Source organism: Apostichopus japonicus, chromosome 12, assembly GCF_037975245.1.
Source record: "Apostichopus japonicus isolate 1M-3 chromosome 12, ASM3797524v1, whole genome shotgun sequence".
Taxonomy (NCBI): domain Eukaryota; kingdom Metazoa; phylum Echinodermata; class Holothuroidea; order Aspidochirotida; family Stichopodidae; genus Apostichopus; species Apostichopus japonicus.
In genome coordinates, this window is record NC_092572.1 from 8417541 (window position 1) to 8433257 (window position 15717).

Sequence of the window (15717 nt, forward strand, 5' to 3'; positions counted from 1 at the left end):
GTGATCATGATGATGATCATGATGATCATGAATGATGATGATGATGTTGATGATGATGACGATGATCATGATGGTGGTGATGATGGCGATAAATGATGATGATGATGATGGTGATGATGATCATGATGATCATGATGATGCATGATGATGATGTTGATGATGATGGTGATGGTGATGGTGATGATGATGATGATGGTGATGGTGATGGTGATGATGATGGTGATGGTGGCGATAAGTGATGATGATGATGATGATGATGATGATGATGATGATGATGATGATGATGATGATGATGATGATGATGATGATGATGATGATGATGATGATGATGATGATGATGATGATGATGATGATGATGATGATGATGATGATGATGATGATGATGATGATGATGATGATGATGAATATGGCGTAACACATACACATTGCAGCTCACTTGCTTGCCATGATGGCATCAGTAAGGCCGCTCACGGCGCTCAGCGGATGTTTCTGCTATTGAAAATGTAAAAATAATCTTTCTTGACAATGGCATTGAAAAAATTGCTAATCGTCAGTGTTACTGTGACCTTAATAAATAAAGTAGAATGTTTCCAAACCAGTTTTGTTAAACTTAACATTGGAACAGTGGCGATTTTTCCGGTGTGATCAAAACGTAAGTGTTAGTATTACAAATGCAGTGTACATTGCACGCTTCCGTAATACACTGTTTTCTTTGGTTGCTGAACGTAATATTGTATATTACTGTACTGGTAATATACTGTACAGCTAGGTAGCTAACCGGAACCTGAATACACACTGTATTAACTATTAATTGTGCATAGATGTGCGGCAGGTCGTAGACCGACGTAGGCCCAGTTTCTAAGATTGTACTTGTTTCATCGAATTAGTATATAGTAACTGCTGTAATGGAAGTATTCAAAATGAACATATTAGGTTGCAGATTGAAAAGATGGTGTCAGAATGTTTCCTTTTATGTTTTCCTTTATATATTTTGTGACTGTTTCTTTGTCGGACACTCTCAACTTGTTGTGAATGTAAAAAATGCAGGGGGTGATCTTATTCAAGAGACAATTCAGGCAGATATAGCCCAAGATATTATTCATATGGAGTTTCAAAAGTTGGATGGCACATTAATAAAGATCATATTAGACTTTCGATCGGTTAGTAGTTGATCACATTTATGAAAGACACATTTACGGTCCTTGTGACCCAACATACTGCAACACGGCCAACAGTAGTGTAGGCTAAATTAGGCTTTTACTGCGGTAGTACGAGTAGGCTAGTACTGTAGTTACTGTTAGTGTTAGGCCTAACGTTTTTCCCTAGCCCATAGTACTGGTAATAGACAAGAGTATGCTACTCAATTGCCACAACTGTATTCAATACATAGGATCAGTGTAAATTTATAGCCATAACATGTTGTTAGTACTATGCTAAGACCTAGGCTAAGCTACCGTAGCAGTTTCTGTTGCTCAAATGGAAGTACAGTAGGCTACTGCCACTTAATTCCTTTTCAAATATAATTTATGTTGACAGAGTGAGAAATGCACCATATATTTTCCAGAATTTTTAGGTCCTAAATTAAGGCTGTAGCCCGAATGTGACCTTAATTTCAAGGCCTGTATTCTGTGTGACGTTCGTTGAATTTCATTCTGATGGACATGACAATCATTTCAAATTGATGAAATCTGCAGTACTATTAATATGTGTGTTAAGGATAAACTTAGTATTTTATCAGGCCTTATTAAGTAACTGTTAGTGTTAGACCCAAGCTGTTAATGCCACTTTAGTCTAATTAGTTAGACTGACCTTCTCACAATAGGTAGGACCTATGAATGTGTTGCACAAACGTTTTAAGAAATACAGGGACATAAATGATTTTATATTGACTTGTAACATTGGCATCACTATCAGTGGCAGAAGGCTAAAATGTTTAAGCTAGGCCATGTACATGTATCGCATGGTAACTAAGGGACAGTTGCAAGGGGTTTTTAGGGCCTCTCAATGAATAGTAGTGATATATTTCAAGGAATCATGGTAAACTGCCTCTAGGTTGCTGTTTATCTTACAACCTTCTATTACATGCCCCAATTTAAATTATTTTTGGCATTCTGTGGGGTTACTCATAATATGGTGACATATATGGCCATTGTGATTTTAAGTGGGAGCAGGGATACAGAAATAACTCTAATGATTTTAAACAATTTTGCATTCTAACTTCTTTTAACTTTAGGTGTCATGAAATCATAATTAAAACTTGAAGATTATTAAGATATGAGGAAATATAAATTTCACTATTTTGCTTTGTAAAAGTTTAAATAATTTCACAATTTTTCTTTCAAATAACATTTTTGTTGTTGCAGGAAGTCCAAATTACAAGGTTAACTATTCTTGGTGAAGAGGAAAGGAATGAGAAACTTTACCAGAGACTCTGCTTTGTGAACCAGTTTTCTAAAAGTTCCTTTATATCTACAGATGCCATGTCCAAACTCAGACAGGTAAACAATGTAGATTAGCCATTTATAAATAAAAGTGCAACTTCGTTTTATTATTTTGCTTCTAAGTTTCTTTTGCTCCTAACGAGTGCAATTGTGCTATGTGACCAATTGATTACGTTTATAATTCTGTTTGAGATACTGTACCTGTTGAATTTGCACCATTATTAGATTGTAGCAATCTCAATGTGAATGGAAGTATGCCAATGTTGGTGCTCTTCAAATTGCGTACATCGCCTTAACTTGAACACGGACAAAGGAGAAATTTTGCACTTGTAAAGAGTGACTGATGTATTTTTTATGTATGTGCATTATGTTGATTAAAGACTGGAAAATCGTTTCCAAACAAGTGGCATGTACAGTTTCACAGTAATTCCTGTCCTGGTTGTTATATATAAGGTAGTGGTCATTCAATGTTACATATGTAGCGGAAGCAAATAAAACATGGGGAAGTGACATGGGTGGGGGGGTGGGGGTAGGCAGGGGAAGGATAGTAATACTGGTTGTCAGACTACCAATTTTACCTGTTACAGTAGTTTGAATGTGGATTTGTGGAGTTGACTTGTACCTCATGCAGGTACAGTTACAGGGCCATTCTCGGTCACGTGTGTGACTGAAAAATGGGGAGATTTGCACTTTACCACTAAGTAACTACTTTTAGGTAAAGAAAGTTAGGTTGATTGTAGTACTTAAGTATGCACTAGGGGACTCTTTCACAAAACCATATAGCTTAGCCAAATTCAGAACATTCATGTGCTGGCAGAGGTCATATAAAGGTCGGTCACGTGTGTGATGTGAAATGAAACTGGCTTTTTTGCACAAAAAAACATTGGCAAATTCCTCAGTTTCTGACAGGGCTGGATAACCCTAATTTCTCATGTTTCTACCTTAATGTGTTTCCATTCTAACAAGACATTTCACCTAAATATTTCACTTCTTAAAATTAGCATAATACTACATAAGCTTAAAAAATCCGGTCACGTGTGTGACATTGTTGGGTCACGTGTGTGACATTCTGAATTTTCAGTCCATAATATGCAATTTTTGCAGTGCAAATGTGACTCTAGTAATGACCAAAGAACAGCACTGATGTTGATATTCCATAGGAATTACTTTAAAACAGTTTTACTGACATTACTTGGAGGGTCACGTGTGTGACATTTTTTGGTCACGTGTGTGACATTCTGCATTTCAATGGATAAATGTCACACACGTGACCATCGGTCACGTGTGTGACGACTAATAAGAGGCTATTAATTAATCGTAGGAATAATTATTTGACTGGATATTTTGCAGAACTAACAGTCTGTACCAAGAACGATTGCATATCAAGTGTGGACATCATAAGGCACGTCAGTTACTTTTTACGAAAACTTTTGTGTTATTTTGGTCACGTGTGTGACATCAAAATTATGCTAATTAGCACCCATTATTAACGAAGAATTTAAGATCAGGAACCTCTGCTTTAGGAATGAAATAAATGAACCCATGTATAACTGCCTCCATGTGACAGTTGATAACTGAAATATTATTTCTAGAGACTCATGTAGAAGAAACAAATATACAGTTATAAACAACAAATTTTGGCTACAACTTACACTAATGCAAATTTATGCAAATTAGTATGTTATGGTTGTAATTTTAATGAAAAAAATATGAAACAGAAAACTTGAGGAATCCCACTAAAACAAAAAGTATAGCATTAGGTCCTGCTGAACACTTTAATTTTTTCATGCCAGTTTCATTTTCCAGAGAATGGCCCTACAGCAGACAGATCATCTGGTCAGAGCATGGTGCAATATAGTACTATGTACAGTGTTGTACACAATGGTTAAAGTTGCTACATAACATAATTGAAAGATGAATTTTAGAATTTGAACTTTCAGTACACAGAAATTGTGCTTACTACTGTAGTTTATAATCAGTAAAATTCACAAACCTGAATATTACAGAGCTTATGTTAAATCACAATGCTAGATTACTCCCATTAATTGTGTGAAAGTATTTTAATGATTGCTTGTTAATTTAAGCATGGTGGTTAAGTGTGTAGTTTCTTGTGCCCTCTTGACCTCTTGTGCTATTAAAATTTGTTCCCAGCATGCCTGGCAGATCTGTGAAACTTTAGTACATAAATAGTGCAGATATTACCTACAAAGTAGTTTGAAAGTAAGTGTTTGAAAAAGAAAAATGTATCATGAGTTCATGACAGAGTGTTCTCTCAAAGATAACATTGGAATCTTGTCCCAAAATGTGTCAATTACAGAAAAACCCTGGTACGATTCGAAATCCTGAAGATGACCTCGGACGAGAGCAACTACAGATGGACATGAGTATAAATCTGGAGAGGGCTTCCCGTATCAGCAAACACATCAGGGACATTTGCTCTGAGGCCCGAACCACCACCTACACCCGGGAAGAAGATTTGAAGCTTTGGTCCAAAGGTACACGTCAAAATGCAGATGCTTTTGATTTTTATAGCGGGCTGATCGTTAATCCAGGCAATTGAAGATTAAGATATTATAATTACCTCTCAACAATGCCCCCCCCATCCCCTCTCCCTGCACCAAAAAGAATTAGTTATTAGTTAACACAACATTGACAATTTCTTTTTCAAAGTCCTGGATCGGTTCCTGTTCACTGGCCAGTGCTCCATGCAAGTATACAATAATAAAACAACATAGATTATCGCTTTTTACCTTTCATCAACTTACGGATAACTCTAGATTTTCGTGGTATATGATGTTTTATCAAAATTGATCAGAAATGTCCACCCCGGACGGTGATGTCCAGTACCATCTCTATAGTTAGTGAAGAGATTTCAACAATCAGCATGGATGTTCAATCGATAACAAAGCTCCTTAGACACATTAACGATAATGTACAGTGAAATTCTGAATTAAGTCTGTCGGTACACAAATTTGGAACCATGATTTTCAAAAACAAAAGAAATTGTCCAATTGTTACGTGAACAATTTTTATCTAGTAAGTACTTCATGAATAAGCATGTTTTATACTTACCACACTATACAACCCATGCTTCCATTCTCAAGTACCTTTTTGTTGAAACATGATGCTACAGTGCCCAACATTCTGTACCAAAACCACTGCATTCACAGATACATTAAGCACTGTTTTACACCCATTTACTGTACATAATGCCCATTTCAATGCATTAATGTTGCACATGAATGTTGTTACATGGTGTACTGACAGGTCTGAGCTATTTTCAGGCACTTCAGTCGTCCACATTTTTTACCGTATCCATTGTTTGCTGCTTGCTGCAAGATTTTTGAAAGATTTTAACTTTACAAATTTTATTCAAGTTAGCAGGCCTTGAATTTCACAATTTTAGGCGCTTGCTGAAAAAGAAAAAATGTGAGCGCTTAAAAAAATCTGGCAAAAATCAAGTTCTCACTGACACTTTTCCTGAAGTACAACACACAGCGTTACTGGGCATAGAGGCTTTTTAAGGGCAGAGTAATTAACATTTGCTGATAATTAAGTCAGTATTTTCAGGGCTTTCATCTAGGGTAGGAAATATCACACAGATTCTTTGACCGACGATTGTGAACTGACTTAACCGTGTGTCTATATGTTCTTTGTGTCTTCTTGCAGAATAGTGCAATTTTCTTTCTTTTTTTTTCTTCCAGCAAAACACGGAAAGTCGTTGGCATTTAGCCAGTATGTGGCCTTAATTTCAAGGCCTATATTGTGTGCCATGTTCGTGTTATGCTCCCAAGTTGTTTTTTATGATTACTGAGAACAAATCCCTCATATATTAAACAGTCATTTTCATTTTTCTTGAATAAGGAAATTTTTCCCATTTGGAACAGCAACTTTTTACTTCATTCTCTTGTATCAGAAAAAAATAATTTTCCAAAATGAATGGGTCTGATGGCCACAGTGCAATATTATGCCACGTTCGTTGATTTTCATTCTGATGGACATGACAATCATTTCAAATTGATGAATTGTAGAGGTCGGGTGAGAGAGAGAGACTCGAGACAGTCAAAGAGAACACAACACAACCGATGTCAGAGCTGAACTGCCTTGTATTTCCCTTGTACCACACCCAGTGTACTGTTCTAGTACCACCTCAGCATTCCATCTAGCAATTACAACAAGGCACGAGAACAATAGATGATTACATAATAGATGATTACATAACTAGCATACTTCCACATACCTCTACAGAATGATGCAGTATTAATATGTGTGTAGGATAAACTTAGCAGTACAGTACTGTAAGCAGACAGACCACCTATTGTTTGATTTCTGTTTTTACAATGTTTTCTTTATATATACTATTGGCAAGGACATGTGATCTTATCATCAAGTTTCACATCCACCTTTATATGTTGGTTTTTCCCCCTTGGTTTTTGTAGTTTTAAATTACTTTATTGCGTCAAATGCTGTCAGAATTTCTACTTTTTAAAATAAGTTGTTTTGGTGGGGGGAAAAAATTTGTGGATCTAAGACTCTACGTACTTCTACTGCTGGCACTTCACTCATCCTCCCTTTATAATCTTGTCGGACGCTTGTTAAGGATTTTCGGAGAAGATGTTGCGTGGAACCCAGCATACCGGCAAGAATAGATCCTGGTAGAAATTTGGTAATCAGATCTTAATCTTTGGCTCTACAAGTCAGCAAATGATGGTTTCTATGTCATGTTTCCCTACACAGGTAAAAAAGGGATGGAGTATTTCCCAAAGTTCGCTCATACCAAACAGGGTAAATTTGGCACTGTTCCAACTTCAGCATCTGCAATTTCAGCAATAAAAAACAAAATCCATTTTAATACTTGTCTTTCTAACTGACATCCATGTACAGTGAAACAGAAAACCTGGTATATATATATGTATGTAAGCACATGGTTAAACAATCTTGTTAAATCTAACTTTCAAAATGCAGATTTTTAACTTCTTTTTTCCGCTTTTCATAAAAGTCTGTCTCATAGCTTTCCATGGTTGGCTAATGTTTACTTTTCATATGAACACAATGTACAGTGTTAATGTACAGTACATATGTAGGCTGCATGTGGGGTTTTTATGCACCAACTAATTATGGAGGTTTTATTATCTTCTTGGGGTTTATTTATTTATTTTTTTGTTGTTCTTTGTTTATCACATTGCTAATTGACTTACGGTACATTTATGAAAATTGAAATTTCTCTGGAACTTTTTTTCTGAAGTTGTAAATGGTCGATTGAAATGTCGCCAATGGTTTATTAATTGTTATCACCTCTTCTTGGGTAATTACTCACCTAAACAAAAGAACACACACATCAATGCTTACATATTGTTTTTCTTATTTCAATATGCACATTATCATTAAAATGCTGTGAAAAACTAACCTTGTGTGCGGGTCAAATGCTGAAGTTCAATGGTTTAAGTAGATATTTTTTCACTTAGTAGATTTTTTAAATTTTTTTATCTTCCATAATGTTTTGGTCCCATAAATCAGTTATCGAATTATATTTGACTTTCTACCTGTACATACAAAAGACAGAATACTTTCATTTGACCCATTGACCTGGCTTATCAGTGGCGATCATTCAAATCTCTTTCATTCAGTGCTTTCTCTCTAAGGTTTTTTGGTTTCGATGACAATCGTAACCTTTGCATTCATGATGGGTATGTAAGTGCGTGTGTTAGTGCGTTTGTGATGCCCAGCCTGTAAACACAATATCTCAAGAAGGGAAGTCAGACCAATTTCAGATTTTGTGTATACAAGAACCACATTAAGTAAAAGAAGCCTATCGTTTTTAGTGGAGGTCAAAGGTCATTTGGGGTCACCAGGGGTCAAATTGTGAAAACCTTGTAAACACGATATCTCAAGATGGGAAGCATGGACAGACTTTATATTTAGTGTGTAGAAGTACCACATTAAGTACAAAAAGTCTCTTGTTTTTGGTGGAGGTCAAAGGTCATTTGGGGTCATCAGAGGTCAAATCGTGAAACCCTTATAAACATGTACACCCTCACTATACATTAAGTAAGATTCATGAAGAAAACTGCTCATTTTACATCATGGAAACCACAATACATTTTTGCATTCTGGTTATAATCTAAAGCAGGTAAGGTTCATATACGAAAATAACACCATTTCATGTGCATTGCGAACAGGACTTAAAGATCTAACAGTTGGTCCCGTATTTACATAAATCAAAGATTAATGAATCATCATTAGTACACTCCTGGGGAATAATTTAGTGATCAGATGGTTCGTAGCAGTTTTGAAGTTCCTGAAGTTTGCCTCTAGGACTATAGAATACAATAGTTCCTGTGTAAAAAATTAAAAAAATGCTACAGATCTTCGCAATTGTACATTACAGTATAGTAATTTGACCAATTTGCATACTGTAGCATGCATCACCACTCACCAGGTAAGGTATTCCCTGTCAATTACTCAATAAATATGTGCTTTTCTACTATTAGAAATAATTTTATCATTACCTATATACATACAGTATATACAGTGTTTTGAATCACTCAACTTCACATTGTTCCCAAATGATACATTGCTCAGTATGTGGCTCATATTGCTCTCCTCATTGATACATTTTTAGTTTAAAGCAGTTTTTTCATGCTCTGCAATTTAAAAAGATAAAAGAGATCCTAATTATGGCTTAAATATGCAATGCATTAGCTCTCAGAAAAAACCTCTTTCTTTAAATAAGCAGTCAAAATAAATAATTGAATTGTTGCAACATTTCAATATGAATTTGCATGTTCTTATTACATATGTAATGCTTAGGACTGAATGTCTCCCTATACTCATGTGGTGAGAAAATTGGGAGATATGCATTCCCTTGATTATTGTGTTTAATGTATTATGCCCAGTAGGCTTGGTAACATGGTCAGAAATTGACAAAAAGATGTCAAATTATGCCAAAAATGTAAATCTTTACAAAAAGATGCCAATTTTTATTTTGCAAGAGTTTTAAATCTGTGCATTCATCAAGTAGTCTCCAATAAATTTGCAGAATGGAATTTTGTCACTACAAACCAGTGAAACCATTTCCATTGCATGTCTACTACTGCTCATTACGAATAAATACACTTGAGGCATTTGTTTCAAAAAATGTCTCCAGCAAAGTTTTTGAAATCTTGAAGACTTCAAGCTCTGGAAAAGTGTCTTTTTGCTCAGAAATTTTGCATGAGGTACGGTACAGTACATGTTTGCATTTATTTTACAGAAATAGGAAAGGCTATTCACACAGGGAACAGGGCAAATTTGAAATGGTCGTCCCAGACATCTGGATCATGTTAACATCAAATATAGATTGCCATTTTAACCTAAATCTGTAATAAAACCAAAAAGGTTCAACGATAAATTGGTATAATCTTACAGCACTTTGGAGATACTGACATCAAACCAAAATAGTGGTAAGCCTATGATCCACCCAAGGTGGGGGGGGGGAGGGTTAAAGTTTGCCCAACATTAGTGTTTTACCGACCAAACCTACACATATCTTCTACAGTGTAGATTGTAGAATCAGTCTTTGTTATATTGTTGGTACATTTATTTGGACAACGTATAGTACTGGTTGTAAAAGGGACAATCAGAAAAGAAGAAAAAATCCTTTTGAAACTTTTTTTGAGCAAAATTTATTTGGTGAAAGGACTGTATCTAAATATTGTATGTAAATATTTTACATTATTTTCCACATAGTTTTTTACTTATATCATCACATTCCACATTCATCCCGTCAGGCTATCGCACAGACTTTGGTTGGTATTCACAAACTAATATCTTCTGTCTGCCTCACCCAATTTGCAATGTCAGAGAAAAGAGAATAGTTCATTTTAAGGTTGAGGAAAGTCACTTTTCTATGTAATTTTGCCTCAGCCAACTGGATTCAGTGACTCAATTCCCTGTAGTATCATTGGGGGGGGGGGGGTTGGTGGATGGGGTAGAGGAGGGAGTGGGGGAATGAGGGAGTCACATTGACTCAAGTTTTTTCATCCTTGGGAATGGGTTACTTAAGTGTAAATACTTGTTAGCACACTGACTTAAGTATACTTAATATGTTATACTGGATAGACAGTCAGTCTAGATCCTTCCCCCTACACTCCCCTTACCCTCCCAGTCCATTCCCTTCTACCGACCAGACATGCAAAAAACGAGGCAAATTTCTAAGCACTTTCTATTTATCATAGGTCTCCAACACTTTCACAGCACGTTAACTACCCATAGCCAATTAATGCATGCACAATAATGGCCGAGGTTACAGTATGTAGTAATTGTGGTTGAAGTCATGATTACAAGTGTTGTGAAATAAGGTTATGCAGCAGATCATGGTCATAACAACTGATTGAAGAAAAACTCATTCTTGTGTTGACATCTCCATGAATAGAGCTAAAGTACTGTAGTTATGGAGGTGGAAAGCAAATAGAATCTTCGCAATCACTAGATTAGAATTACACAGATTTGAACCACCTTTATGAAAAGAAATCTACTGGCTAAAGTCAAGTTCTCACTGGTGACTTTACCTGAATTATAATCAACAAAAACATGGATTACTGTACAGCCTTATGAGCAGCCTAAGAATATTTGCTGATTATAAAGCAGTTCAATAGGAAGTTTTAAATGTAAGGTACGGATGTTAACCTCATCCTTTGACTGAAGATTTTCCCCATTCTTTGACTGATTTATCACGTTTATCATAACGTCTACTGTTTTTGTTTCCTTTTTCTAAGTTTGAGGCTTTATTAGTTAACTACTCAAATGCATTCAGTTTGTATAATGTTAGGTGTTTCCTCATTCACATTGCTACACTGTAGATTGAACTTCTAATGACAATTGAATGTACTGTACATAAATGTCAAGCTCAGCAGTCACAATTTTACCAATTGTGTGTTAAACCAATAGCGTACTTCTTAGATGATATTGAAGTTAAGTGTGTATGTTACTATGACCTGCCAAACACACTACTGCATGCTAAAGTACTGTGGTTAGGTTCTGCATGATATAATCTTACAGTACAGTCTGAATGATTAATTAAATTAATAGATTGATCGATTGAATGATTGGAAAGCTCAAGTTAGACAATGATGTACTGCTTACAATTCAGGTTGAAAGTTTGGGTGAAATTATCCAATTTGCAAATTGACATTTTCCCAACTTTACCTGCTATGTCTTGGTTTTATGCCTTAGTATGCCAGACTATACATTGTGTGGTTTTACACTGTAAACTTAAAGAGTACCCCTAGGGTCATTCACATTGCAAAAGTCTACTCATTGAAAGGAAGATGTCACCCATTAAATGACATAAATTGAGACTTTTTAATGTATCCCCCTCCTTGTTCCTCCCCCTCCCCTTCTCCCAGCTTTTACCCCAAAATATCTGTTGGAGTATGTTAATTTCCAAAATCTGGTACATCCCGTTGTATTTTTGTTTAGAGTTGACTCTATAGTGGCTTGAAGATGCTGTGATCGGTTTCATCATTTCCGGGATTTATCTTCACGTGCAAAGTCACTCAAGTAGGAGGAATCTAAGAGAAATTTGTCCTTGGTCCAAAAGTTTTCCCAGCTTCCATTCTCCAAGTACAATTTGTACCCTTCCCTCTTGTCAACCTACACTTGACCTTGAAATGTCTTCATTGTCAACCATACTAGAATTCAACTATAACTGCTTTAGTGACCAGTCATAATCTCAAGTCATATTTGTTCAGATTTGTCATGTTCTCCTTTTTCCATCGTTTTCTTATGCTAATTACCTCTCTGCTGCTGGTGACTGAGTGTTTAATAACGTCATAATGAGTGTGTAGAAAGGTATAGTATGTGTAACGTTACAGTAGTGCTGCAGGCATGTAACAGCAATGTAGAGTAGCGGGCCTAGTGGATCACTGGTTGCTATTTAATGCTTAACATTTTACATTTGTAAAGTAGATACAGAGGTGTCCAGTCTTTGGTTATAGCATGGAAGTTAAAGGCACTCCACTGAATAGTGAAAGAAGACATACATCAGACCACCATCATTGGTCTATGTGTAAGAGATAACTGTCATCAACCACTACCCCCCCCCCACCCTACTCACCCCACCCTCCAGCAGATAGACACAAACCAGACCACCATCATTGGTCTATGTGTAAGAGATAACTGTCATCAACCACTACCCCCCCCCCCACCATCCTACTCACCCCACCCTCCAGCAGATAGACACAAACCAGACCATCTTCATTGGTAAGAGATGTCTCTGCCATTTTAGCCAAAGTTGATGTGTTGGGTTTGTGCTCCCTTTAAACATTTTGTAAATAGTTGGGTTTAAGTTGATCACTTTATTGTTTGTCTGTACTCATCATTGTTTGTGATGAGAAACGTTTCTGTATGTGGTACATCTTTTTTGTTCCGGTTGATTATCTTTTGCTTCGCATTTTTGTTTTGTTTTTGAAAGCATCTACGGTATTTTGGTTTACAATTTATGTTCTGTCATATGGGTAAATTATATCGAGTTTATAATTAATATGGAAGGGTTGTCCGCTTGTCGCATTAATTAATGATGATTAAAGGAGCAAACAGAACAACCATAAGGAAGGTCGTAATTTCACTAATTGTAGTGTCAGGGAGTTTTTTTGTTTTCATTGCTCTTCACAAAACATGTGTTTGCTTTTCATATTTATTTTGTCTTTTAATAATAATTTGGAACCATATTATTTCTCACTATAAAGGAGGGCTGTTTTTGTTGTTATATTCTGTATGAATTTGAACTACCAGTGTAGCATAGCAACGAAGGGGGGGGGGGGGGGAGACAGGACAGTAATGAGAAATATACTGTAGACAGTATGTGTTTGATATCCATTTACTCACAGCCTACACATTTCATACCTTGGATCATTTTGCATGTCAAAGTTAACCTCTGAATCTCATTTCGTGTAAAAATGTTGCTTGGTCAAAAGGTGTAGCTGTGTTCCTAATTGTAATAGTTTTACAGAGTCGTTACTAGTACTACAGCACAGCTACAGGTAACTTAAAGTTATTGGCTTTACTGTTTAAATTAAATTGTATAATATTATCCAGCCATTCTGCAGAACATTAGCATACAGTACCTATACATACTCTTGGTCATTACAGTTTTATAGATTTTTGCCCCCTGGCTGTTACTAAGGTAATTAATTATTGAAGGTCTTCTCTATCTTGTCACTGTGTTTTAGCTGGGAAAAATGTATTAATATCCCATAGAGTAAATCTATTCTGATAGTTTACCAATGTGATTTTTTTCATAGCTCGGTTAATATGATGTTCAGAATATATTTTTCCCACACTCTGATGCTTTAAAGAAAATCACATTTAACCTTTTTTTTTCAAAAAATCATTTGGGAATACATGTTCCTCATTTATTCTTATGTTTTTGCATGTAATTTTGACTTTTTTTTCTCTTTTAACCGTTTTTTTTTTTTTGCTCTTTTAATCTGTTTTTTTGTGTGTGTGTGTGTGTGTTAAATTTAGTTTCCTGCTTGATTTCAAACTAGTAAAGGTGTTTTTGATGCTTTGATCTTTGGAATAAAATTAGAATCAAAGTATGGTTAAAGTATTGCTTGCGCATGCCTAATGACTAATGTATTGACTGACCGTTTTGGTGAAAAAATATGGGATACACAATGTTATTGTCTGAATTTGTATTTCACTCATTCTCTGTCAAAAGGGTAGAATCTTGACTAAAAACCTAAAACACAAAAGGAGTGTAGATCAAGTTCCTTTGTGTTTATAATGAAATGCATATAATGAATAATGAGGCTTTTGTAATAGAACAACCATTATATGCCCTGTTGGGAAACTATCCATTGTTATCTTTAACATAGCAAAGAGAACCTTCCACTATATCCATGTTTGATATTGAAGAAGTCACACACAAATTCAATATACTATTGATTTCTCATGCTTTAATCAATGTTTGTACTGTTTCTAACTTTGCAGGTATCAATGCCACCTATGTGTCTTTGTCCGGGGCAGTTCAAAGACAACCTTTTGCCAAGACGTCCCCAAGATGCAGGGATACTGTAGACTTTTGGAAACCTTGCGTGTGCCACGTGGACGTCTGCGTGGGCTGGTATCCCTGCGGGCTCAAGTACTGCCGGGGTAGAGACTCGGCCGGCAACAACGTGAACTATCGGTGCGGCATCAAGACCTGTAAAAAGTGCCGAGGATTCGATTATTACATCTCACAAAAGTCGCTCTGCCTTTGGGATCATCAGAATTGATGGTTTCATGAAATGCTAATTTTTACATTTTGAATGAAAATATGAAGATTGTATTTAAACATGTGGTGTTTGATAGAATTTTCGAGCAGTCATCGGGGGAAGAGATGCTATGTTGTAGACATAATTGTAGGAGCTTTCTGATTGGAATAAGGAGTTGGCATCTATCAGTGCCAAGATTCCCGGACTCATACAATGAAGGGCGGGGGGGGGGGTGGGGCAGGGGGAACAGACAAATGTCAGTATATTGTTGGAACAGATACAGTATGGGAGCGCATATCAGTGGTATATAGACTAACAGTGCTGAAAACATTTCCAATTATTTCTTGCGTTATTGAAATGAAATGATTTAGTCAGATAGTAGTTGAAGGAAATCGAGAGAGAGAGAGTGGAAGTGGGTTATTTGAGGGGCGGGGGGGGGGCGGTGAGGATGTGTAGGGGACAGGATTGTAGTTTCTCAAATATTTTTTGTTTTGTTTTTGCCACCTTCCATGAATACAGGTAGTATGATAGAAATGTAGCCCTAGTAGCCTTACTGCAGTCTTTATTGCCATTCTCTTTGTAAAAATATTACAGATCTCACCCCCTTTCTAGATAATAATATATGCTTTTGCCTAATATACCACCTGGATTTAGTGAAATGAAGTACTTAATGGTAAATCCAAAGGGAGTCAGTGGCTTGACTGCCAACAGAATCGAATTTACTGAGGAGGAAATGCTTGAAATGCTGTCGTACTTAAGACAATTCTTGGAATAGCATCAATTTTCCAAGTTAACTTTACTTAAACAATATATATGCAAGTATGTGCTACTTCACATATGATTAGATAATCCAGTTATTTAATATGCCATTCAGAAGTCGATGTACAGTATTTATGAATTATTTTGTAATAAAAACAACTTTTATAGCTATTGAAGTCGTTGTTTCTTGTTCTTTTTGAATGAATACTTTCATTTCATGTAGGATTGTGTGGATAAACAATGAGCGGTTGGTGATAATTTGAAACAGTGCAATGTCATTC

At 36.1% G+C, this 15717-nt stretch overlaps 1 protein-coding gene across 2 annotated transcripts; it reads left to right on the forward strand.

Moving 5' to 3' along the window:
- Positions 1 to 759: 759 nt before the first annotated feature.
- Positions 760 to 15612, forward strand: LOC139977919 (out at first protein-like). Of its 2 annotated transcripts, XM_071987642.1 has the most exons (5): positions 760 to 1160; positions 2364 to 2498; positions 4759 to 4936; positions 7179 to 7226; positions 14415 to 15612. In XM_071987642.1, exons 1-5 carry the CDS (start codon positions 906 to 908, stop codon positions 14696 to 14698), a joined length of 900 nt encoding a protein of 299 aa, XP_071843743.1. In that variant the 5' UTR covers positions 760 to 905; the 3' UTR covers positions 14699 to 15612. The 2 variants fall into 2 exon arrangements, with proteins under 2 accessions (XP_071843743.1, XP_071843744.1); XM_071987643.1 differs by lacking the exon at positions 7179 to 7226 and having other exon boundaries at positions 761 to 1160.
- The last annotated feature ends 105 nt before the right edge of the window (positions 15613 to 15717 follow it).